Raw genomic sequence first — 27,765 nt, 5'->3', positions numbered from 1 at the left:
TCTTACATTCTTTCACTTTTTAAGTTGTAACTTCCTGAGCTTTTATTATGTATGAGACACCGTACAAAGTGTTTTGCGTGGATAATCTTATTTTTCCACTGCTCTTTCCCTTGTTCACTTTGCTCCAAACAAGGGCATTGGCCTATCTTATTTTCTTTCATTTCTCTTCCTCGGATACACCAAACTCAGGATCTTTGCACTTGCTATTCTGGCTTCGGAAACTCTTCTGCGGCTTCATTGAATAGCTGGCTACTTCTTTTACTTAGATTTCAGCTAAAAACATCACCTCCTCAGAGATGCCTGCCTTAATCACCCAATCAAAATAGCTCCCACCTAGGTATCACTCCATCCCCATCTTATTTTTTTCTTGGAACTTTTCACATTCAGAGATTTGCTTTCATTGCTTAGTCACTGTCTGAAAACCCCTTTTTGCCTCTGATAAGTGCTCAGTTCTTGGTGGACAAACAATTTATCTTCTTGTTCATTGCTGCCTCTCCATAGAATAATGCCTAGAATATAATAGGCTTACAACTCTTTTCTCTGATCTATTGACTTATCTAAGGCTACAAACTGGTAAGTGATGGAATTGGAGTTCAAACTCAGGACTCTCTGACCCTAGACTCTGAGCTGTTGACTAATATGCTTTTTTTTTTTTTTGCTCCCAGTTTTCTCAGCCATGTGTCATGGTCTCATTGGTAGAGAGCAGACATGGCAATTCTGTATGTTTTGGCTCGCTGCTACTGAAAATAGCCAGTGGGAACACATACATGGAGAGTACCCGTTAAATACCAGTGACACCATCTACAGTCATCAAAGGTTTCCTGATCCACAGAGGGAGGACCAAGGTTCGGGTCACTGATGAGCTTTTATGTTGAGCATGTGTCACAGTTCAGGAAACAGAAGCTGAGTTTAGTTTCCAAAGATCTGAATGAGTTTAGCATACCTATCTGAGCATTGAGAAGTGTCTGCTTTTGTCTTACTGTTAAGAAAAGAGATCTTTTTGCCTTGAGCCTTAGAGAGTAGATGTAATTCCGTCACTCTCTCCCTTTCTCTCGAAGTTCCACTCTGTTACATCCTGTAGGTTCATACGTCCTCCATAATTTTTAATGACTTATTTGGGATCTTTCAACCAGATAGAAACTAGCAATCAGGCAGGTTTCAGAGACTATCTCATTCCGTATCAGTCAAGGATATCTTAAAGGACAAAGTTAATGAAGACCTGACTCCTCTAACTGCGGCAGACCATTTTTATGTATATACTACTTTGAGTGTAGTCAGTCATATACACCCCAGCTATATGTCCTGGGAGACGCCAGCCGAGGCAGGGGAGAACAGACTTCAGCCACAACTTGGAGCATTCGTGTTGAGAGGCCCGAGGCCATGGTGGGTGAGAACTGGACCTGGAGTCTGAAAGTTTCCCTCCAGGCTTACCTCTGCTCTTAATTTGTCCTATGACCTTGAGGATGCTTTTAAACCTCTTGGGCCTCAGTTTTTCAAGCCTCAAAGGGAGGTGTTGGACGCATTTGCAGTGTCATGACTACTGAGGGCTTCTTTTATCATTTTCTTTTCTGAATCCCACGTGGTGACCTATTTTTTGATCCTGATGACGTTTATTTATTTTTTTTTAAGATTTTATTTATTTATTTGACAGACAGAGATCACAAGTAGGCAGAGAGGCAGGCAGAGAGAGAGAGGAGGAAGCAGGCTCCCCATGAAGCAGAGAGCCCGATGCGGGGCTCGATCCCAGGACCCTGGGATCATGACCTGAGCAGAAGGCAGAGGCTTTAACCCGCTGAGCCACCCAGGCGCCCCCTGATGACGGTTATTAAGAATCACACTCTGTTTTAAAATTATTCAAAGTCATGTGAATCTATCAGTTCAGGGCTTCTCACAGGCAGGAGATAACCAGTGTTTCCAGACAGATGATCCCATCCTATAGCGACAAAGGAAACTGATTGCTTTAGAATGCAGTCTTCCTATGGATGAATTTAGGGTTCCCTCTCTGCTGTGTTGTTCCTATTACTACATTTGAAAACTCTTAGTTGGAAGCTACAAGGTTGGCTGATTTCTTGGGCTTTTGACTGAAATGTTCAAGGAGTCTGTAAAGAATGGCTCAGCAGACAGGGTAGAGAATATGGTAGAACACCCCTGTGTAGGGTGGAGGGCAGAAATTTGATGACATGAAGATTTTATTTTGTAAAGCAGTTTTAGGTTTACAGAAAAATGAGGAGGAAGTTCTCATAGAAGCCCTCAAACCTTTCCCCCATTTTCCCTATTATTAATATTTTGCATGAGTTTGATATACTTATTAGAGTAATGTGCCATATTGATACAGTTTTGATAACACAGTATATAGTTTATAGTTTATACTAGGATTCATTTGTATGTTTTGTATTCTGTGGGTTTGGACAAATGCATGGTGTTATGTCCTCACCATTATAGTATGGGATAGAATGGCTTCCCTGCCCCTGTGCCTCACCTGTTTATCCCTCCCTTCCCCCTGGCAAACTCCTGGCAACCACTAATCTTTTTACTACCTCCATAGTTTTACCTTTTCCAGAATGTTGCACAGTGGGAATCATATGGCTTATAGCCTTTCCAGATTGGCTTCTTTCATTCAGCACTTTGCATTTAAAACTGCATGTCTTTTCATGGTTTGATAACTCATTTCTTTTTATTGCTGTATAATATTCCTTTCTATGGATTATCAGTTTGTACATCCATTCACCTATGGAAGGGCATCTTGATTAATGAGGCCTTTTATGTAGTTAAACTTTTTATTGATATAATTGTAGATTCACATGTAGTTGTGTGAAATAATACTGAGTGACCCTGTGCACCCTTTGCCCAGTACCCCAATAGTAATGGATTGCAAAACTATATAGTACAATGTTACATAGTATTATACAATAATCATGCTGGATTTGAACATTGGTAAATCTGCCACCTTATTCAAATTCCTCTAGTTTTGCTTGTAGTCATTTACATAGGTATATGTTTTTAGTTTTGTAAGGTTTTATCATGCGTAGGTCTATGTATCTATCATCACAGTGACGATATTGGGCATTGCCATCACCACAGGGATCCTTCCTGTCATTTTTTCATAGTAGCCATATCCACCTTCCCTCTGTCCTGAACCCTTCCTTGGCAAGTGCTAATCCATTCTCCATTCCTAAAATTTTTAAATTTCAGGAATGTCAAGTAAATGGAATTATTCCGTGTATGACTTTTCCATGACTTCCATAACAAAATATCACAGACTGAGTGGCTTAAAAATGGAAATTTATTTTCTCACAGGTTTGGAGGCTGGAAGTCCAAGATCAAGGCATCAGTAGAGTTGGTTTCCTCTGAGGCCTCTCTGCTTGGTTTATAGATAGCCACCTTCTTGCTGTGTCCTCATATGGTCTTTCATTTTCACACATATACTCTGCTGTTTCTCTGCATGACCAAATTTCTTCTTCTTAGGACATGGATCAGATTGGATTAGGGCCCACTCTAAGAGCCTTATTTTAACCTAATCATGTCTTTAAAGGCCCTGTCTCCAAAGACAGGCCCATCTTGAGGTACTGGGGATTAGGTATTTAACATGTAAATTTGGTGGGGAAGAGGGTGGGGAATAAGCCCATACCATGCAAGATGTAATATTTTGGTACTGGCTTTTTTCACTCAGCATAATTCTCTTGAAATTCATCCAGGTGTATCAATAGTTTGTTTCTTTTTATTGCTGACTGTTATTCCATGGAATGTCTGTCACTCACTGCCGTTCTATTTCGTGTACTCCAAGCCAGTGCATTTAATTCCTTATATTAGGGGTCCTGAATTAATGCGGACATAGAATAGATTAAACCCAGAGGTGAGAAAGTCATGTAACAGACCAACTTTAGCACCAGTTCCCTTACACTGAGTTACCATAAATTAGCTTTGAAGACCAAGTTTGTAATTTTATATCCATTCAAAATTAAGTTGTTAAAGTAGTTATTTCTTGGAGGGAGATACTTACTACTAAAATATTCTAAATCTAAACATTGAAACCATTTTTGTGGTCTAATCTTCCTCTTGATTCCAGATTTGTTACAGAAATGTTTTAAAATACAGATTTTATTTTTTTTTATTTTTTATTTCTTTTAAAGATTTTATTTATTTATTTGATAGAGATCACAAGTAGGCAGAGAGGCAGGCAGAGAGACAGAGGGGGAAGCAGACTCCTCACTGAGCAGAGAGCCCACTATGGGGCTCGATCCCAGGACCCTGGGATCATGACCCAAGCTGAAGGCAGAGGCTTTAACCCACTGAGCCACCCAGGCACCCCTAAAACTACAGATTTTAACTCTTTCGGGTGCTTTTGTCATAACCCCTTCTTCTTCATGAGCTGCTACTTTCGTTAATGGGATTTTCCACCCATGACTGAATTTAGCTGCTTTTGTCTTTTTGAGAATCTGCTCATGAGACAGAGATTATGGGTCATGAATCTTAGATAATTTAGTTTATTGGGGACATACAAGGTCTCTTGCCTGATATGAAGAAAAGAGAGACAGCTTGAAGAATGGTAGCAGGAAATACTAACCAATAACAAAACTCTCAGAGAATCCTTCATTCATATGAAATATTGGGAAAATAAGACTGAATTGATAAGATGTCTAATTTGTAGATTCTTTTCAAAGCAGTAAGATTTTGTTTAGTTTCAAGCCTAAAATGTTACAGGCTAAGATGTCAATGGGTTCTAGAAAGGAAAATTGTATAAACCAGTGAAATTTACAATTTACATGAGGCCTAAATTACATAAGGACATATGGTGAGCACAAAAGTCTTTAGAATTATGCAATCTCATTGTTAGACTGATAAAGCAGTGAACATATTAGGGATAATTTTTGTATCCTTTTATTTAAAATAACAGTTTATACAGGGTCCTCTTTATGGCTTCAGATGATTAGCCCAATACATTAACTTGAACCTTTGGTCAGTATCACCAACAAAGTAACAGCTATACTACTACTGCTAGTAACATTTGTTGAGTGCTCAGTTTGAGCCAGGAACCATGCTGGCCATGTTCAGTAATGTAAGCCTCACAGAACCAGGCACTGTTGTTAGTATTTCCACTTGAGAGGCAGGAGCACGGTGGCTGAAGGTTAAGTTAGCCTGGCCAAAGTCAAATCAGCTAGGAAAGCTTGGGTGTCAAGAATCATCAATTTTGTGTTGAATTGTTTCTAATTCTAAATAGGTAGAGGGGTAAAATTATAAAAATAACAACCTTTAAGGATAGCTAGGTCCAGGATAAAACAGAGAACATTCTGAACCACTGAGATGAGGCAGGAAACTGAAAACATTAGTGTAGAATCTCCAAGGTCCATGGATACCTGCAGATTTCTCTTCTGTGTTTTTGTTTGTTTGTTTTTTTAATCCCCTCATGCTGAATGCCCTCACTTGGAAGGCTGGACCTAGATAGAAGGTATCATGGAACACACTGCATGTTCATCGACGTATCTATGGACTGCTATATTAGAAAGCTATGTCCTAAATAGAATAATTCTATAAAAAATATAGTCATCAAAAATACTTGTATATAACCTTAAACATGTCCACTTACACTATTACCTATTTCAGGAGATATCATTTGGACATCCTCCTGAATAACTTTGAGCCATTTATTTCCAAACCATTCTACAGCAGCACTGTCCAATAGAACACTCTAGAATGAGGAAAATGTTCTGTGCTGCCCTTTCCAATATAGCAGTCTCTAGACACATGCGGCTACTAATCACTTGAAATGTGGCTATGGAGACTCAGGAACAATGGAATTTAAAACTTTAATTAGTTTAAATTTAAACAGCTACATGTGTGGTTCCTGTATTGGACTGTATAATTCTTAAGAGTAAAGATTTAATTTAACAGATATCATAAAATTCTAAGTATACCTGTTCCTCATATTCCCTTCATCTCTTTCCCAGGGCAGGAGAGTGAGGAAGGGGATAGAGAGGGAAGTGTTGAGTCCAAATGTAAAATCATTTTCCATGTTTACCTGTCCCAAATTCAAGCTGTGTTTTGTTGACAAAATTTGGGAAGGTTGAAGATTTGGCAGGCCTGTCTGTCCCCTTGCCTGCATGAATGTGTCAGCACCTCATTAATCTTGTGTTAAACTGTAAAGGCCCTTTTCCTTCCCACTATGGGCCTATTTTTAAAGGACACTTCAGTGCCCCCTTTGCATCTCACAGTTAGATTTTTAAAAAATTTACAAGTTGCTCTGTGGATTAATTTCAGCATATGTTTCATTTAAATGTATCTTGATCATTTCCAAATTGGAATGAGAGAAATTATTTGGGGGAGAGGGAAGTTAAAATGTTTAGTCATGAGTTTCTGTGAGGAACATTAGGTGTTTATTTTCTAAAAATTAAAGACACAAGGATTCTGTTTTATCTTTCTCCAATTTTAAGGGAACTTTGAATGAAATGATTCTGTCACACATGTGGTCTTGGTGATCCTTCTTTTGACAAGAAAAAAAAAACACATAGGATGATTTTTTTTAACTTAACTGCTTTTGTGATTTTTGTTCAATGTAGGAATCAGATGACAATATCTTTAAAAAATACTGAGTATTTTAAGCTTAAGCCTGTAGCATTTCATCTTACAGGTGCATGGTGAATTGCCATTGCTTTTTTTTTTTTTTTCCTCTTAAGACAGACATCTAGAATAACAACTTTCTGCATTTCCTGACACTGGAAACAGATACCGTTTGGGATTCCTTTTATAGTTTCTTCTGCTAACGACTCCAGTGACCACTCAATTGTGGTCTCGTAGTAAATCAAAAATTCTTTGAAAGACCCAGCTCTGTTATATAATCGTCAATGTCCCACCTCCCTAACTAAAAAGAAAAGTGAGTTTCTGTTGCCTTAAATAATATGGACTCTGTATTGGCACATAATACTTTTTGAAAATAAAAGAATAGACCGTTTTCTTCTCTTCCCCCTCCTTTTAAATTAACCTACAATTGATGAGGCATACACGGAACCTTCAGGCTGCGTCAGATCTGGTTGGTCAATCATGAAGAAAGAGAAAAACCACTTTGCAAACTGCTACTTCAAATGTACTGAGTCCTTCCGTCAATGACTTGCCCTAGTTGGGATTTTGGTTTTCACAATGATTGAGGCAAATACCCGAGTCCCAGAATGAACTCTCAATTGTTTACTTTGTATTTTAATAAAATAGATTTAAAAAATAAAATCAGGGGAGGCTCCAGGTCTGGCTGGGAGTCATGGAAAAGACCTTGAGAGAGGACCCTTAGGAAGGACCCCGTAGAAGCCTTGCCCTGCAGTCATCCCTGGGAGATCCCAGGGTGGGATGACCAAGTGCGTAGTTTCTGGAGTTCCCTGACTTCTGCATCCAGGTTTGAAAGACTGTAGGGGCTCCATTTAAAAAGCAGGGCCTCGGGTCTGTGTAAGGGAGGGCAAGGAAGAAAACAAACAAAAACTAATAACTAGATCAAGTCAAATGGGATCAGATCAAATGAAATCAACCCCACAATAGTACTGGGAGCAGAGCTTCACAGGCTGGAGTTCTATACCATCTTTGAGGCTGCGAGAAAGGAACTCCGCCATGTTTTGGCCTAATGGGTTTAGATTAAAGATGTCGACGGTAGAACTTTTCAGTTTGGCTGACGTTGGGGGGGGGCGGGGAGCTACTGAGGAGGGCCCTTCGCCAAGGCAGAGCTGACAGTTTGCAAGCACAGGGCAAGGCCCAGCATCTTGCCCTCTGCCCAACTCAGGGGACGAAACTGAGGCGTTGCACAAGACTCGAACTGAGGAAAAGGCTTCCTCAGAAACTGGGGCCTCAGTATGTGCCAATCCTTGTAAAGCGTTTCACCTCTTCAGAGGCTAATGCCTCTCAAAACCAAGAACAATTAAAGCGAGAGTCTTTCCAAGCAACTGGGGAATTGAGCAAAATAAATCAGAAATCCTCAGCTTTGGCTCTGGAGGCTCGCCTCATTATGAGAGCAGATCTATTAGCCCTCTTGCCTTTGTCTTTCATTTCTCAAGTGAGGTGATTCTAATTAAATTAATCTGCATGTCAATCTATCGGTGATCAATCAAAGAGCCCAAGGTCTCCCCTCTGCTGCAGGGTGCTTACGGCTGACAGGGGCTGATAATGGAGGAAGAAATAAACTGTCAAGGAAAGTTAATTAGTCAACATAATAGGTGGATTAAACGGGAGCCGGCTGATTGCTGTTTCCCGTGTCAAAGCATGAGGTGGGAGCTGAGGCTGCAATTACAGACAATTATTATATTTGGTTGTAAGAGGTCGCATGAATAAACATATCTCTGTGGGTTTCAGTTTTAATCCTCTCCCCCATTTAATATAAGGAGAAGTGTAGGTCATTTCTTCTCATTGTTTTAGTCAGAGTTCTCTGAGAAAACACCTTTGCCCGTGTCCCTTCTGGCAAACTAGGCTCAGAGTCGGTTTATGAGATGGCCAGTGTATCCGAATTATACCAAGCCACCACATTTCTTCTTCTTCTTCTTCTTCTTTTTTTTTTTTTTTTGTTTTCTTTTTGGCTGTGAAACAGAGCTAAGACCCTTAATCAGCAGGGATCTTTTGGGGAGGGAGTGGTCTGGTTAGTAGTGGTGATGGTGGTGAGGGCAGGGGGAGGGAAGTTTGGTCTGATTAATCGAAGTAATATGGCAAGAGAAAAGTACAAGAAACCCCAAAAAGGCACCCGGGAGAGAAAGCTGCCTCCCAGCTCTCACTGAAACCTCTCTTTTTCATTTCTCTATGCTCTTAACCCTGATACAGTGGGGGGGTTGAGTGGGGGGGCAGGGGGTGGGAGGAGGAAATATTTTAAAGATTCAAAAGATTTTTATTTGCATGATCAACTGTGATATCTGCTTCAGTGTCTAAACTGAAGGGTAATTTAGGTGAAACACAACCACCGTTGTGTAAAAAAATATGCTAATAAAGATCCACTTGTTAAAATTATGGTTAACAGTGTACCTTCTGCTGTATAACTATAAACTGTGCAATTTTACTTAAAACTGCATCAAAAGCGTTCCATGCCAAAGACCCACTCATCAATAGCTCCTCTTGTTAGACTTGTACAGCATAAGCACCAGTTATTATGTGAAATAGCTGTGCAATTTTCTTCAGCTCCCAGCTGTTATTTATTTAACTTGAGTTTATTACCCTCCATGCTTTTATATTAAAATGTTCATTCATTTCTCTCTTCTGTCTCCAGGTCGTGGTGTCTACGACAGTCAATGTGGATGGCCATGTCCTGGCAGTCTCTGATAATATGTTTGTCCATAATAACTCTAAGCATGGGCGGAGGGCTCGGAGGCTTGACCCCTCGGAAGGTACGCCCTCTTATCTGGAACATGGTAGGCAAATCATTTTCATTGGTTGGCATTGCTACTTTAACTGTGAATCTATTTGGTTTCTTTCTTCCAACTCCACCACATTTTCTACTGTTTCTGATTTCTAATGTTCTGTTGAAACGATGCTGAAAGCAAATATTTAAAGACAGGAAGATACCTTTGAGGCCCAGCCTTTCTTGTTGCACATCTCTCTATCCTGGAAATGGTTGATGCATCTTTCCTTCTGGTTGAGAGAGGGAGGGAGACCTAGACCACTTTACTTTAAATTGCAGCTGGACTGAAAAATAAAGGAGGGCCAAAGCAGGGTAACAAATATTGTGGTACATTTTGAGTTTACAACTGACTTGGTTGTATAATGAACTCTATCCTCTTTACAATGCTGCTGGTGTATTTCTGTAACTTCATATTGAACTTCATTTGGAGATAAAGTCCAAAGTCTAGATCAGAGGCATTTGTTAAGATGAAGCCCAAACTAAATATCTCTCCTGTGCCTTGTGCATGATGCTCCCCTCATCACCATGTGAGAGCCTGCTCACTATGGGTGGGTTTTCTTGGGGGAGATTTTACATTTGTCTTGAATTTTTGGCTGATCAGTGGTACCTTTGAGAGAACTGGAGGAAACCGGATAAAAATTTGAATCAAGGAAAGTGAATGGCACTCAAAGGAGCCACAGGCCAGATTGAATGTACATCTGAATGTTTCTGTACTACATGTATATATAATGTATACATCCTTCCATCTGCCCATCCATCCATTGATACATCCATCTATCTAACCATCCATCTGTCCAGCCAGCCATCTATCTATCCTCAGTCCATCCATCTATCTATTCATCTTCCATCAGTCCGTCCATCCAACCATCCATCCAAGAAACAATGATTGAGACTATACTGGATACCAGTCACCATTCTAGATTTTCTCTTATCTCCTCCAAATTAAACTCTAGACCCGTTTCCCCACTTCACTTTCTGGTTTGCTACATCAGCAGGATTCTTTTAAAAACACTACTGTACAAATTACCTCCCGATTGCCTGATTTTTTCCAAGGGCCATGAGCTGTCCATGACATAATTCATAAGGTAGAAAACTCCCTTCCCTGCCAGCATTCTAATTTAATAAACACATCACTATCATTATTTTTGCCTGATTTTTTTCTGCACTTAAGGAATACACAAACTGTACTTTTTATTAATTAACCAGATGTAACACTCTAAGAAGGGATCCTTCACCACATCCAGTTTTACATTCTTTTTAAAGTAAACCATAATCTTTCAAAAGCTGCTTCTTTATGGTTTCATTAGTGCTGAGATGGATGGATATTACTTTTTTGCAGGAGGCCATTTGAAACACCTGCTCATGATTACATTCCTAGTTCCATTCCTGTACTTAAAATTATTCTGATCCTCCTTTTACAGTAATGTTGCCTTTTAATACCCTTGGAGTCACTTAAGGCATTGTATTACTAGAAGTATTTAGGGGAAAGGAGGAAGAAAAACTAGGTAAATACTCAGTGAGCACAATTTGGAAAGCTGTGGTTTAAAAACTGAAGTCTTGTTTTCCACTGTGGCTTGGTTAGTTGCAATGGTTACTGTCTTGTCCAAAGACAGACTTAACTGTCAGTTTGAAATCTACCAGTCATAGGTTCACAGATCCAAAATGGGCTCCAAATGCAGACACAGCCAGCTCCCATTCCTGCCTTTGGGAAGGCAGCAACAGACCACATGATGTCATGCAAATAATCTCCACCAGGAAAAAAAAAAAAAAACACACACAGCACAAACCAACAGAAACCACCTGCGAGAAGGACACCTTTAGAGCCTAGAGGTCAGGAACATTATTTTGAATTATAATGTGGAGGAAAGAATCTTGAGGTAGGAGCCAGGAAACCTAAATTCAGTTTTTTAGTTTCACCTCTGGCCTTTATGTCACCTTGGACAGGTCATCTTACCTTTGGGGATCCTTTGTTTTCTTCTTGATAAAATGAAGGTGATGATCTGTAGGGGGATTAAAAAAAAGAAAGTGTGTGTCTTGAGTGGGGGCAGGTCATATACATAGGGGAAGTAGGCTGGATGGAAACTGCAGAAGAAGGGCAACTATGCATTCTGCCCTCCTGCAGCCCTAGACAGTGGAGGCCAAAGCGACTGAGAGCCCCTGGAGACAGATGTTCTAGTTTGGCAAGAATTAAAACTCCTAATTTTTAATTGTTGGTAACTAATTATACAACTTTTAAACCCTCGGAAGGGGGAAATGTCACTTAGGAAGAAGATAGCCATGGGCTAACAGTTTGAGATCTCCAGACCAAAACACCTCTAGGCTTCCTCCCAACTCAAAAATATTCTTGCTTCTACATGTACATATTAATATTTCAAGTGGGATATCATATTATTAAAGTTTTAGAGGCAATGTTTTATTCCTCCTCTCCAGTTCACCAGTCCGCAAGGGGCCATGTGATTATTAACATATTGTTCAAGAAAATGGTGACATTTCCCTGTTCATAAATGGTTAAGCATCATTGGGGGTCTGGGTGTGTCTTATCTTCTTCAGCTAGTAGGGGCTCGCAGTCACCAATGTCTTACTTCGTTTCTCTCCAGTAGAATAAAAAGGGAGTAGCTTGAGGTGCCTTGTAATGACAATGCATGGAAATCTACTTCTCTGAACACATGAATCAACCAGCCACACAAAACCACCCACTCATTTAGACACTTCAAGCTGATACATAAATATCTACTCAGCAAAAGGTGACTCCTGGGCTCTTACATTAGGGATGTGTGGTAGTGGACTTAGATGCTAATGCATGTTGATTTGGGGGGTATGGTAATACCTAACTTTGCCACTGAAAAATCCTGTTTGAAACTGCCCTGTTTAAGACTTCCAGAATCAAGTCCCTACCCTTCAGCCGCTCTACTCCCTCACCCTCACCTCAGACAGCCACTACTCAGTGAGAATGCTAGATATTTTCACCTCGTAGGTGACCTGTAGGAGCCTTCGTTTTCCCTCATTCTGGGCTTTTTACCAGCTCATTTACAGATAGCCTGAATTATTTTGAGCAACTCTGCACATCTCTATTTATATCCTGCTTGTCAGACAGTTGGAGGAAAGTTCCCATTCGTAGCTCATCTTTCTGCATATCAGTAGAAAAAGAGACCACGCTTTACACTCATGCATACAGTCATCCCTGTGTAACGGACCTCCAAACCTCCAAGCTCAAATCACAGCCCCTGTATTTCAAGTGGGAGAGTTGACAAAGGTAAATTCATTGCACAGAATCTTGCATGGTCCAAAGAGGGTGAATCCTGGCATCCTGTAGCTCATGGTAGTTGCTCTTCCCTGTTTTTTTCTTCATTCATAAATACTGAGATTTTCTTTGGCTGAATATTTATGGGAGAGTTTAGGCTAGTGAGGTTTCATCTTTAAGCAAGCAGTCGCTTTATGGAAGACATGCACTGTGGAGACAGGTAGTGTCAAAAGGTGACTACTCGCAGGGTTTCAGTTTTTGAGAAGCATGGTCTTGGAGCCAAAGCAGCAGAATCGTCCCCACCCACTGGAATGTGCCGTCCTAACTTATGCATCTGCCCTAACTTCCCGTCACTTGGGCAAATTCCTGGGGACCTTATGCTGGGGATCTTTAAAGGCTTGGGAGTGTTGATATTGTTATTATTGTTCTCTCGAGTTTCAGGTTGTGTTTACTTGAATTTAAGGCCAATTGAGGCATCAGTTTCTGTATTTTCTCCCCCTGTGGCAAAATGCGGTGCCCTCACAGAGCTACAGTGCGGGGACCCTGTCAGCTTTCATGCACTAACACTTTATTATCTAATGATCTAATATGCAACAAGGCAAAGTGCCGGCGCTCATCATTCTGACATAGAATGCTGGGAGAAGTGACTAAATTACTTTATGTACCATTAGCGATAGCAGCTATGGTGAACTCACCCGCAGCATTTATGCAAATGCCTGTGAATACACTCTAGTGGCTTTGTCAGGAAGCCTTCTGACAAGCAGTTTAAATGCTCATTTTTTCTAGGGGACTTTTTTTTTTTTTTTGGCATGCATATGTTTTATCCCTTCCCCTCTTCTGCCTCCCTCCACTCTCTTGCTTTTGGGGCTGTAGGAGGACATGCCTCCTCCATGATCACTGGGACATCTGTGTGGGTCACAGAGCTCAGCTGGTCATCAATAGGCCACCCTCTCCGGTGTTTTTCATACTTAGGTTCTTTTTTAAAAATCAGTATGAATTTGTACAATCATCATGTTTATTTGAACAATCAGTTTCTAGATGGTGGATGTTTTAATGTTCAGGAGTTCTGACCTGAGATCTGTCTTAGTTTCTTGGCTTCAAATATCGATCTTTTAAAACATACCTGCTTTTTAAAATTGGGAATAAAGCACAATTTAGTTTTTGTGGGCATCAGGTAAAAACGAATTAAATTTCCCTTCAAGGTGGTTATACAGATAAAGGTGTGAAGTATAAATGTGCCAGGATGCCAAAATAAAACAAATCTACACAAAAGTGGGGTTTGGTCAAACTAAAAATACTTCGTAGAATAGAGTTTGGTGATAGAATCCCTGGGCCCATCTTCTTGCTGTAATTACAGCATCAGAGAAGTAGAATCAGATTTTCTCCACCACCAGTTAGTTCTGACCTCTCCATTGTAGTATCCCCTTCCAGCTGTCCCTGACAATATGGTGTTATTCTTGTTCTTTAGCATTTGACCTTCTTTAATCCTTTTGCTCCAGACAGAAGCAGCTTTTGCTTCTGTTGGTTGCCCCTGGGTATCCAACCCCATTGACTCCCTGTGCCTAGCTGCACTTAAATTTGTTGTTTTATGGACATGCGGAGAAAGGTGATTCAGGCTGGGAAGATTACTACTCCAAACTGAGAGACAGCATGGAGGTTCCCATAGAAAGGAGAGGTCCCCTCTTCTCCCTTCTGTGTAATGAGGCCTAAGATGTGGCTAGTAGACATCAGTTGGATCTAACAGAGGGAGGTGAGGCTGTCTGATGGAAGAGCTAGATTTCCAACCCAATTCTGCCATGAACTAGCTGTGTGACTCTGGGCCGGTTACTTGGCTTCCATGGCCTCCGTTTGGTATGTGTTCAGTGAGAGCAGGGTTGGGTCATCTCTAGACTGCCTTCCCCGCCCCCCCCCCCCCAAAAGATCACAAGTAGGCAGAGAGGCAGGCAGAGAGAGAGGGGGAAGCAGGCAGAGAGCCTAATTTGGGGCTTGATTCCAGGATCCTGAGACCATGACCCGAGCTGAAGGCAGAGGCTTAACCCACTGAGCCACCCAGGTGCCCCTAGTCTGCCTTTTAACATGCACAATTTTGGGCACTCAGAATTGAAGCTGTTGACACATGCCTCCCCTCGTCTGGAGGTGCCTTTGGAGAAATGGGGCTTCAGGGGAACAAAGAAATGCACTGGCTATTTGTGGTATAGTCCTTTCTTCGGCTTTCCAGCCAAGGAATAAGGTGTCAGTAAGGTGGACTTCCAGTCCTTCCTTCCTTCACTCAGTCGTTCTAAGCATCCAGTACAGGCCAGACACCAAGCTCAGGTGTGATAGCACAAGGCAGACACAGTCCCTGTCTTCACAGAATTTATGATGTAAAGAGGGAAGAAAGATATTAAGCACAGCTTACAAGCAACTCATGGGAGTTCTGTACAAAAGGAGTGGGGAGGAGTGAGGGGTCAGGGAAGACTTCCTTGAGGAAATCACGTTTATGCCAAAACCAAAGAGCTAAGTAAGTTTTCAGCAGGTTAAAGGGACAGACACAAATTTCTGGGAAGAGGGGACAGCATGTGCAAAGGCTGTTTGCTTAGGCAAGTTCAAGGAACCCAGGGGAGACTGGGATGACTCCTCTTGTTCCCAGTCACTAGGAGGATGGCAGGAGTTGAGGCTCAAAGAGCCTCCGAGAACCAGATTAGGCTGGTCCACGTGAGATACTCGGACTGTGGTCCGTGGCACTTGTGAAATGGTGTGGGGGGCCAGGCAGGGCTTTGATGAACTCATTTTCAATTACATGGACTCCTAGTGTGTCATGAAAGCCCAGGGCAAGATCATTCTGAGTTGCTTATAACTTTGCTCTTCCCTGCCGGTCCTTGGAAGCTCACCAGGGAGTTAGCTGTGCCGGGGAAGGCTCCCACGATCGCTCCTCATTCTATCAATAGTGCAAGTGTTCAAAATAGGAAGAAAGTGAAACATTTTGAGAGTCCTTTTCCCAGATGGTCTTGGCTTATCGATTTGCTTTTTGCATAAGTAGCCTAGAAAGAGTTTGCCTATTGACTTCTTTTGAACTTGTAGAGACTTTCTTAAGGCCTTTTGAATGGAGGGCTGCATGTGGCCTATGAAAGGTATATTATTTGTCTAACCCCAACAAACTAAAACTGGATGAGTGAATGGGAACTAAACAACAAAGAGAAACGTACCAACCCAATTTATCTCTCCTCCCTCACTACGGTGAGAGCTCATGCCATGTGAAGAGTCATCGAAAGTATAGAAGGTCATCTAACACATCCCCTCCTTTCCCAGAGAAAGAAACCGAGACCTAGTGATAGGATGTAATCTTCTCACATTCTCATAGTTTCTGTCAGACTCCACTTAGTGCTCTTTGTCCATGGTATGCTCTTAAAGTGTGAATTTCGGGGGGGGGGGGGTAGGCATAGCTTTATGGTTGCTGGATCACACAAAAAGTTGGGTGACTTGGGGTCCCACCCTGATGCCTTTCCAGTTCAGGTTGGTGTAGGCTTGCAACGGTCTCTCTGGGATTCCTGAAGATCCTGAGAGGAAGGTCTGGAACATCCCTTCAGCTTCCTGACAGAAACGTGCTTTCAAAACACAAGGCCCGAGGATGAACAATACAGAACTTTACACTTAGACAGTGGCCCTTCACATGACCGGTTTGGGTGCAGAACTCCAGCAGGACCCACTTGGGCAAGAGCATTTTGGTGAAGGGTCCATGTTACCATAAATAAATGCTGATGTGGTGCTTTGTTATGTAGAGGGGCACATTACATTTTCCTATTTGAAAAAGCAAGACAGATGAAAGGACAGAACATTAGGGCTAAGAATATCCAGGTGTGTCACAGAAGTAGAGCACAGAGGGGCCTGATTTTTAAGCCTCAAATCGGGTCTTTTTCTCTGAGCAGCGGGAAAGTTGTCTTTTGTCTTCCCTTGCAATAAAAAAGGACGTGGCAAGAAGTCAAGATAATAAATAAAGACGTGAGCAAAGACTGATTTTCAGTGTATACCCAGAGTAATCTGTAGAGTGGGTAACACCAGAAATCTTAATGTTGGAGACTCGATAGCCAGCAAGCACTCAGTGTCAGGCGAATGAAAGAGTTTGGGAGCCACGGGTCATTGCGAAGCAGGTGATCTGTGTTATCCTTATTTGAATCTGACCCCCACACACAGCACTGCTGGCAAAGTAGAAATACTGCTCAGAATTGCTGCCCTGCTTGGTGGTGACCAAGCCAGGGGGTAATGTGTAGTAGTAGTATTGCCCTTGTTGCTATTTGAGGGCTCTTATCAGCTATCATTTATGAAGCTGTTATTCTGTGCTGGTACTGTAGTCATTATGTTACTTACATCATAAAATCCTTCAACAAATCTCATGAGCTCTAATGATTATTATTCCCATTTTAATATAATATAAAATATAATATAATATATACAATATAATCCATTTCTCATCCCATAGAGGAGAAAACTGCGATTTCGTGAGGGTCAGTAACTTACCCAAAGCCCCAGAACAAATTACCCACATAGTTGTGCATATTAATAGTACTAAGAATAAGGACAGTAAGCCTCACTGAGCTCTTCCTTTGCTGGCCCGTAATGCTAGAGGCACCCCTTGTCAAGATGAGGAAACAGAGTCAAGAGAAGTAGAATACATTTCCCAGAGTTGCACAGCAAATAAGTAGTATATATCTAAGGTTCAAACCTGGAGAGCCTGACTTTGGAGTCTGTACTTTCAACCACTTGCTCTGTATATTATGCTAAAACTCTTTCCATCTCTTATCCCACTGTTCTTACTTTTTCTGAGTACAAGGAAGGCATTTATGCTGGTATCTTAAATAGACCTTTCAAAAGTTAGCCCAGAGCATATCTTTTTTTCCTTTTAATGGCATACTGTGTATGTTTACCTTACAGCTTATTTTCCTTCAATAACCTATTTTTCCCATGGCTGTACCACATTCTGCTAGTCAAATAAAAAAAAAACATGCATTTTATTTGATGACTGGTATGTTTTCTGTGGGGTTGGCAAGATAAGAAGGAGGCTGATAATATTTTATTTATTTGCAAGGATGTTCTAACTCATTTCTGTAGAAATCATTTGTTGACCATATGGGCTCCTTGGCATGTATACAAGGTAGAGAAAAAGGAGACCAGAGGAAAACTGTGAGACCATGAGTTAAAGGACTGTTGGGATACTAACAGTCTCCTTGTTAAGGTACTGAAGGATTACTAAACCTCTTGCTACAAATAACATGGGAAACTGATATGGATTTTCTTATATGAATTTCTTGACAACCCATCAACTTTGGGAAATGTCCAGTATTTGGTATTTTGAATGACCTAATAAATGAGTGAGCCACACCTAACTTATTTTAATGAGCACAAAGCGTGTGGGGAGGACCATGGTGGGAGGCAAGGAGTAAGGCTTTCTGCTTATATCTGGGACCACAATGACAGAACTTTTAAAAACCTATTGTTTTTGTCTATATTTGGCTACAAAATCATTATATTTCCAATTGTGCTTATTTGCATAATTGATTGTTCCAACAGGAACGTCACTCACTTGAGAATTTCAGAGGATTCAAGTGATATGAACATGCAAATGAAAGCTCTGTGTACTGGTCATTAATCTTTTTAAGAGGAGTATTTAGGGTCAGTGGTCAAGAGTGGGTTTGAAACACTTTGTTTAGACATTTTTTAGTTATACGTTCAGAAATCAATAAAAACGGAGTCTGTCTCTACCTTCTTCAGGACCTCACGTATGTACTTTGGATTTCTTCATCAATTAAAGGAGGAAGTTAGTAGATTCCTTCAAGTCCTGATGACTTGTTGTTTGAATCCAGCTGATTGTGAGAGAGGTCTCCTGTCCCCTGAGGTGTTAGACACACCTGGTGAGTGGTCACCACAATGCCAAGGTGATGGTCATTCCACAGGACAGATCTAAGGCCAACTTCCCTTCACCTTGAGCATTCTGCAAGAAGTTAACAGTGGGTTCCAGGAGGCCTGGAAAAGTCCCGAGTGTGTTGCATACATCATCACTTAGGTAGCTCTCCCCTGACATTCTTCTCTCTGAATTTCTTCAGCTGAGATGCTAGCGTTGAGTCCACTTGATGGTAGCAGTGAGCTTCTAGAGTAGGTTTCCCATGCAGTACGTGTGAAGATTTTAAGTGATGAGGGGAAAACACTACCAAAAAAAATTTTTCTGAAGAGTTAACATGTCTATCCTGATGCATAGCAAGTAAGCAAACACACAAAACATGGTACTCCAAAGTCGTGATCTCAGTTGTCATTGCTTAGGACAAGACTGAATTTAAAGAAAAAGAAAACTCTAAACAAAAATAGCGGCTAGATTAATTAGTTAATATTAAGGAGTCATAGCGTAAGTGATACTGGGATGGGACAAAATCAGGACTGAAATTTGGTTAGTGTTTTAGAGGGCTTAGGGTTGGGGAGGTAATAATTCTTTCAAGTCATCAGGAAACCGGGTAGGACTCTTGGGAAACAAATTTAAAAAAAAAAAAAGAAAAGAAAAAATTTTTAAGAAAAACTTTTAGTTCGGTTTACCATTAGAATATGTTTACTGTCCTTGTAGGATTTTAAAAATCAAAATGTTTCCCAAGCTGTTAATTCTGTTTTTATTTTTAAACAAGTAGTGTCTACATGTCAGAGGGCAGAAATTAGTGTGGAAAGGAGGATTTGAGTCAGGGGAAGGAATCAGCCAGGGTCCACCCATGCACCACATTATGATAATATATACGGAACCAGCTGGACACTGAGCAAAGCTGACATTGTGTTGTCAGGGGCAGAATCACCCATCAATTTCGAGATAGAATTTGAGTTTCAAATGACAGAAAGAGCAGCAACTGTGTTGAAACTGATGCATGGGGGAGGGGTGGGCCAGCCAAGGAACCAGCCAGACCTAAAGACAGGAAGTGCTGGTACCTCCGGAAGGGGGTGGCTCTGTTTTCTCATCTGGCTGCTACCCTTCCTTCTAACCTTAACATCTGTCAGCAAGGCCCACCTGGGCCTTTGCATGATTAGAGCCCACTGCAGGGGGAGCTTACTGGTGCTAATTTTAGCCCCCAAGAGCATAGAGTCCCTGCTGCTGGACTGGGGGCCATATCAGCCTAGGAAAATTAGGAAAACAGATTCCAAGGAGCCACTGCTTATCCATTTAGGAAGCCCAATGTGGATGTGCCAATGATTGTTAAGGACAAGGGGAAGAGTTGTCAACTTTTAAACCACTCTGTTTACTTCCTTTCTATCCTAACAACTCCAGTGATTCTTCTCTATCTCATTCCCTCATTCATCCATTCATTTATTTAACATATGCTTATTGATTGACTACTATTGTATTAGACAATAGAGATGCACAGGTGAACAAGGCAAGGCCAGCTCTTGACACTTTGAGGTATATAGTCCTGTGTTGTGTGTGTGTAAATATAGGTAAATAATTGCAAAAAATAATTTAAATTACTTAAATTGCAATGATGGTAACCACTATAAAAGGAAAATACAGACTGCTCAGAGAGCTTTAAACAAGGGGACTCAGCCAAGTCTGAAAAAATCAGGGATACTTTTAAAATTTAGAAAACAAATGAATAGCATTTTGTTCAAGTGAAGAGGAGCAATTTTGGCGGAGGGAGAATCGTGTCCAATTCCATGTGGGGACAAAGTATTAGATGCTTAGGAGGAGGCTTAACAGGGAAGGTGAGCTAGTCTGAGATCCATTCTTTGAAAAAATAACTTTGAGAATTTTTCGTAGGTTGGTTTCTCTTTGACTTGGAGATATGGGTCCAAAGCATTTTCTTAACCATAGGCTAACAGAACTCTTTGCCCAGTAAAATGCTAGCTTTAGACACTGTTTTGAGTGATGATGGTTTTGCTGTTATGATAGGGACCCTTGAGCATTGCCCACCCATTAGGTTCAGTGCTTAAAGCCCTTTGTACCATCTCTTTTAATACTCTTAACCACCATAGGAGGGCACTACTATTATTCTCTCCATATAGCAAATGAGGGAAACTGAGGCCATCCTTCAAAGATTTGGCTGTGGCCAAATAGAAAAATGTTTGGTTTTTGCATCTGTAGCATTTGGACCTCCAACTAGCTGACACAAGGCAGTCATCACCACTGTTCTTTCCCACTGTTTAGTCAATGCTAATCTCCTCGCATTGGACTTCAGAGGTGGAGAGAAATTCTACTGCTATTTGATCATGTAATATAATTCCTGCTTCAATTGAAGCAAATTGATGACGTTACTCAAAGGCAAATTGAAAAGCCAGATCTGTGCTAAATCCCCAGGGTTTGTTAGTTGGCATGTGCAGTGATATATGGGAAGGTGCTTTTCTGGGTTAAGATAAAAAAATCCTGGTATCACGTCACACTATCAGGCACCCCATCTTAATCTCTCTGTGCCAGCCCTGCAACTTGAAATACTCAGTGGACAGAAATGAAACTTTATAGAAATTAGGTGGTCATCATCCTTATCAGATGAATATGATTCCATCAGCATGATTTTAGCATCTTCAGAAAAAAAAGAGATTTACCTGGAGAGGAGCAAGAGAGAGTCTGAGACGTGGATTGTAGGACTTTTCTGCCAGTCTGCCTTGGGCAAGTTGGCTGGGAGATGGCTTAGTAATTAAAATCCTGCTTAAACATATGCTGCTGGTCAGTCATAGTAGAGGCACCGACATGGGAAACCAGACAGTAACCAGAGAAGGAAAAGGAAAGTGAAACACAAAAGTAACACTCTAGAGCCCACAGGGTGCAGAAATAGATCTGAATTGGACGAATACTTATCTGACCACTAAGCATGAAAGCGGAACCCAAGTACTAATATATTTTTACCCCAATCTCCAAAATTAATCAATATTGTATATGTGAACATATGTTCCTGGGTTTCTGGGTTATTTAATTGACCGTTGTAATCAGCAGGACACCAGTACTCAACCCACATTCTCTGCCCATAGTTTGGGGAGACATGCGGCAGGAGAAACATGGGGAATCGAGGCGCAGACAATGTCAGCTTTAGGGCCTTCTTCAACACATCAGTTTCTCTCATTGACCTTGGGGCGAAGCAAGAAAAATTTCAAGAGACGAGCATATGCAACATATGTACAAATAGCAATAGACTTCGGCTGTTATTTAGGAGAATGATTAAAATTTATGTGGTTGGTACCAATTGAGAACTTTCTTTCATTCTTTGTTATTTGTCTACTACTTTTTGGGCACAGATCAGAATCCGACAGATGCTGAGCACCTACTTTGTGTGGGGCCTGAGGCAGATGTTTTTAGGTATATTATGTGTGGGACTGTGGATGAGGGGACTCTGTCCCAGGAGTTCCAATGTATTTTATCATTTCTTTGTAGAGAAGGAAAATACAATTTTGGTCGTTCTTTGCTAAAATCTTTTCTGGCTGAATCATCAAACCAGCTGTGCCCTTCCAGTAACTATGATGAGCAACAAATCAATAAAGTCAGACCTCAGATTCCTCTACCTTTCAACTTTGGCAGAATCCTAGAAACTCTTCTTGATTTGGTTAGCGAAAGCCTATGGAATTCAATCCTTGTTGCTCAAAAGGAAAAAAAAAAAGTTGGGGAAAATGTTATTAAGGTACTATTTTTTTTTTTTTTGCTATTAAGGTACTATTTTAAGATAACCTATTTAGCCAGTGAACTTTTATTATTTTCTTTGTATGTGCAAAATTCTATAATGAACACCATTGAGATGGATAATGTCCAGATTGAAAATGAAAGTTAAGGGGAACTGCTCTACACTTTAAAAATGTAAGTTCCCATAGTGCTGCTACACTCATATTTGATGTTCAGACTCTGACTGTGTGTTTAGCAGCCCAACTTGTAACAATAGAAATGCTTCTAAGCCTGGAAGTCTGGCAGTATTTCCAGTGTTCCTGTGTTTAAATTGGCACCTGTGGTATTATATTAGGATGCCATTTTTTTGAACTTGGAAATAGAAGAAGGTAGAGAGAGATTTTACTATAATTCATATGTCGGACTGAGTCTTAGGGGGAAAATAACTTCACTTGGAAATAGAGTAGTAATATTCTGTAAAGTTAATAAATATCTACACTCTATCTTGGGAATAGGAATTGCACAACTAAGATTTTATGGGACTTTGGCTGTAGTATTTACATGATTGAAATGAATGTTTTAGCCAAACTGAGCATAAATTCAGATAAATACCAAAATTGAAGGGGAGTTTGGGTGTTTTAAATATTTGACTTTATCTACCAGTGTGGACTCTCAGAGTCTCAAATTCAAGAGAGTCTCTCAAATTCAGTTACCTCGTTTGTAAAGTGGAATTTAGAATTACATCTGCTTGCCTGCTCTTCAGGGTTGACATTAAGAATAATTGAGCTAATGCATGGGCAAACCCTTTGAAGACTTCACAGTGCTACTTAATTGTCAGGTACTGGTTAAGCGCAGGGTACTGTCTCCCCAGTTTGTGACTGAATGAGGTCCCTGCCTGCAGGGGATATGTTGACTGTTGGGGGTTAATTTGCATTCATATGTATAGTCCCAGCTCTGCACATTCATACACATCAAGCTAAAAGTTCAAGGGAAAGTACTCGTGACAAATGAATGGGGAAGATATGAAGTTTCACCAAAGAGCATTTGGTAGGCTGGGCTAGGAAGAGACGGTTTCATGCTGAAGACCTTTATGTCTTTATGAAGACCTAAGTCTTTATGATAGAGCACTGTTGTATAGAATTCTTCCTGAAAAAGAAATAATGGAAATGTGCAAAGCATGTTTGAAGAGACTGTCGTCTCATCTTCATTTTCTTTTTCCTTATATTCCCCATTCCTCGTCCCTGCAACATCTCATCTTTTCCATTCTCTGTCACGTTTACTCATTGCTTTCTCCATGCAGAGCCCTGCACACATGGATTAAGTTATTTAAACCTCACAACAACTTCATGAGATGGCTTCTCATAAGATTGTTACCCCCAATTAAAGTGATAGAAACTAAGGCTTGTGAGAAGTAATTTACCCAAGGGAAGCTGTGATGTGAGCGGAGGCCTCCAAACCCAGGGCAGGGGTCCGATGGCTGCCAAGCCCCGGTTCCAGCTTGGGAGAAATTGGGGAATGAGGTTGGAAGGGGAGAACTGGCCAGATTCACAAGGGCGGACTTGGTCCTGTAGCTCAGGGGAAACAACAGAAGCTTTCGAGCAGAGCAAGTAACATTCTGAAAGCTGGCATGTGAGGAAGGTTAATCTGGGTTTTTGGTATGTAGACAAGATGTACCACATAATAATAATCTGAGAGTAGACATGAATGACAAACAGGCAAGTGTGAGTGTTTGCTCTTGCAATCCAAATTGACAGCCCAGACTCCAAAGAATAATTTTTGAGGAAGTTGAGTCAGTCAATCTGTCCCCCTCTACTTTGCTCCTCTGTCCTGGATACATTTGATGATACACATTCCTGTGCTTGTGACGTCACTGATCATCACCACGGAAACATCTGGGCTATAACAAAACACTGGAGCACAGCGTCCCTGAATGTGTCAGGGAGGAGAGGAAACTGACTCCAAATGATAGGCTCGAATAACAAAAATTCAGTCAAATACATGAGCAGTAGCAGCCTTGGTCATGAAGAAAAATAGAAGCATTACCTTCTGAGAAGCCCAGAGCAGGAGTTGTGCATTACTAAAGGCTGGACAAGGTTTGATTTTGAGATGCTGCTCACATTCAAAACACAGTTTCCTTAAAAACTCCACTCTCTATGCTGTCTTGCATGATGATCATAGAAATCCTTTAGGATCTGAGAGCTCGTCTCTCAAACTGCAGATAGAAAACCTTCTACACAGCCAGGGTAGGCTAGCCGGGTGGGGTCTTGCATGTTGTTTATGGGAGACGTCTCTAACCATCAGAGGCAGAATGGGCAGTGGCTTGGGGTGTTGGGTTTATTGTTCATGAGCCAGTGGCAGTATTAGTTGTGTAGTTGTGGAAATTAATAACTAAAAGTGATTCTGGGCCCTTCAGAATTTTAGAAGGTACATACTTGTGTATCACTCATGGCTCAATCTAGCTTGAAGCCGTATTTAGGTTTGGGTCGCATGGTGCTTTCAGAAACTATGTATTTGTTGCTTTTACAATAAAAAATAAGGAGATTTTACCTAAACATGGAGATTTGTAAATTCTCTCTATATTCAGAAGAGCTGGCAGGGTTGGACCCCTGTTTTCAAATGGCAACACTTAGGTCAGACGGAGAAGTTGGGTTCCTTTTGGGTGGGGCAGACACTACTCCATGGTTAGCCACATTCCACACCTCTCCCGTGGTGTCGTCCCTAGCCCATCTGAGTTACTTTCCTGCATGGCTCTGGGAGCATTTGATTTTGTGATCACTGTTGAAGAGATTAGAGATCAATTATTCCTAGCACAGGTCCTGGCATAGGAAAGGTAGCTCCTAAATGGTAGCTCTGGTTGTTCTTTATCAGTTATAGGCTCAGTTATTTAAACTCGCTCCTCAGATCAGTGCTGTTCAACAGAACTTTCTGTGACTATGGACATGTTCTGTCTCTGTGCTGTCTGAGATGATGGTCACCAGTCCCATGTAGCTATTGACCACATGAAATGTGGCTAGTATGACCAAGAAATAATTTCTACTTTTATTGAATTTTTAGTTAATTAAAAAATTTCAGTAGCAGCATATGGCTAGTGACTACCGTACTGGGCAAAAGCAGGCTTCAGTAATGAGATTGAACATCCAGTGTCCTCATTTACAATAAAATGTGGCGAGTAGACAACTAGGGCTGTGTGTTCATTTTACAAGAGATGACTTATAGTGAGTTTCATCACCTGCTTCCTGAAAGGGAGCCATCTTTTACCTCCCGACTACAATTCTGGCCAAAAACATATGCCAAAGACATATGTTGTATAAGACGTCATATGTGCGTTTGTACCAATATACATAAGTCACCTTAAGCTCCAATGCAAAGTTTCACTGCTCTTGGTCCTCTGGCTGTCCGGTCAAGGGTACTGTGTAAACCTAATAACTAGGCCTGTGTGTGGAAAAGCCTGAGTTTTTTGACGAGCTGCTGTCCCCTGCCATTCGTAATGACACAGAGCCAAGAGCCAGTGTTACCAAGGGGATCGTGGAAAGCACTGGAGCCCTCCTCGACTGCTAGAGGGATCTCACATCTTAAGACTCAGGCTCGGTGGGCTTCAGTCTCTTGCGTTTCCATCATAAGCCTATCACAAGCCTACGTGGAGCACATCTAATGATTGCATTGCCATAAACCAGCCACAAAGGAGGATTCTAGAAGATCCTTCTTTTACACCACTAATTCATTCATTTGCATGTTGTTTGCTTCGCTGAGCCCAGCAGTCACAGCCCTCCCTTTTCCTTTGTCACAGGGTTGGAAACCCCAGAACCATCTATCAGGCTCTGGCTTACTGGTTACTTACTGGCCTCTGTCCTGAAACTTGTCCCAGCCAACTTTTCCCTTGAAAAATAAGTAACTTCACCTCTTCTGGGGAGGTATGCACAGGAGGGCAAAATAAACGTTAGCCTGTTTTATTCTTGACGAGAACTCTGAGTTATAAGCCCCTACCCCTAATAGAGCCTCCTCGCAGACATAGAAATCCTAGAGAAGATGACAGAAATGGCTGGGCTAGCTAATTTTATCAAATAATGACGAATACCAATCTTCTTGTAATGGAAAAAAAATACATGAATATATTCTGCTTGGATCATTCATCCAGTCGGAAGTGTGTCTCATCTTTTCTCACATTCTGCAGGGAGAGTACCAAGTCTTCCTGTTCGATATTTATGGGTAAATATCAGGGTAAACCCCGTGTCATGACAGTGTATTGAATGAGTCCTAGAATTCAGTAGGAAAAAGACTAAATAAACCCTCGAGCAACAAGGACAAGAGAGCCTCCATAATTTTAAATTCCTTCTTAGGAAAATTCATTGCAAAAAATGTTTTCTAGAAGAAGACCAAGCTGATATCAACTGAGGCTAACTAATGAAATGTTAAATTATCTGCACACAGATATGTTTTCAGTGTTGCCTTTAGTCCGGCTCCCAGACACAAGGAGGCTAAAAATTCATATTCAGATAAGGAAAGGCAAACCTTGGCGAACAGATGGAGCAGAGTTCGGCATAAAGGTTTAATCCTCTCAGGCCGATTCCTGTATGACCATCTGGATAATCCAGCACACACATTCAAGGCCTGTTAAAAATACGACTCTAGCCAAGATTAACATCACAGATTTTCCACTAGACTTGCTCGTATTTGACTTTATGATTTTCCAGGCCCAGGAAGATTGCCTGCAAATAAAGACTTGAGTATTCCTTGAAGAAGCACTTCCATGTTCCTTTTTTTTTTTTTTAACCTGAAAATTGTTTCCTCTGTGCACAATATTGGCTGTCCATTTTTGGAAAGTTAATTTCATTCCCCTTTCTTCCCTAGCTTTCATATCTCGAACTTTTCTTACAACAGGATAATAAGGAGAATTGAGCTAAAAATAAATTTGTGCGTGAAAGTTCTCCTTGTCAGGAAGAAAAGAGTTATTTACTTATTGTATAATCAGAGGCAAGTGAACTTACTATTGTTGCAACAAATACCACAATTGGATCCATGCATAATTCATTTTGAGGATTGTCCCACCTTCCATGATATTTTCCCCCCCACCCCAATGGTGTGGCTGGTGATCACAGAACAAGAGAAAAAAAGAAAAGAAAACAAAAAACAAAAAACAGTGGCAATATTTGCCATTGGTGGTTGTAGGATTAATATTTTGTACATTTTAATTTCGGATTTGGCAGAGCCAATGTGAAATGGAAAACAGCACGTTCTCACCTCCTGAGTTATAAAATTCTGAGCTTCCAAAGTGTTAACAAACAATTTTTGCATATTATGAAACAATGCTGTGTAGCCTGTCATTGAATCAAAAAGCCTTCAACAAGTCTTTCAAGTGCAATTTAGAAGTTACAGGTACATCAAATGTCAAGATTTTTCACTGCTAAATTGTTAAATAACCCTGCGTACAGATCCTACACAGAGTGGTGGATCTCAGATAGGCAAACTCAGAAATCGAAAAGTGCTTGCCCCAGAGTGTTCGGATTACAATTGTTGCACTAGGATTTCTGTCCTTCCTTTGCTCGGCTCTCTCTCTGTCCACTGATTGTTGAAGAATTTTGCTAATTC

The 27,765-nt window shown here is 41.0% G+C and overlaps 1 protein-coding gene across 1 annotated transcript in view; it reads left to right on the top strand.

The window, feature by feature from the left end:
- The window catches only part of EBF1 (EBF transcription factor 1), a 389,084-nt gene that overhangs the window by 253,360 nt on the left and 107,959 nt on the right, over positions 1-27,765 (top strand). The window contains 1 exon segment of the mRNA XM_047728952.1: positions 9,221-9,338. Within this exon segment, the coding sequence (XP_047584908.1) occupies positions 9,221-9,338 (118 nt within the window).

Source organism: Lutra lutra, chromosome 5 (genome assembly GCF_902655055.1).
Source record: "Lutra lutra chromosome 5, mLutLut1.2, whole genome shotgun sequence".
Classification (NCBI taxonomy): domain Eukaryota; kingdom Metazoa; phylum Chordata; class Mammalia; order Carnivora; family Mustelidae; genus Lutra; species Lutra lutra.
The sequence above is the reverse complement of the archived record's forward strand: the minus strand, read 5'-3'. Positions and strand labels throughout refer to the sequence as shown.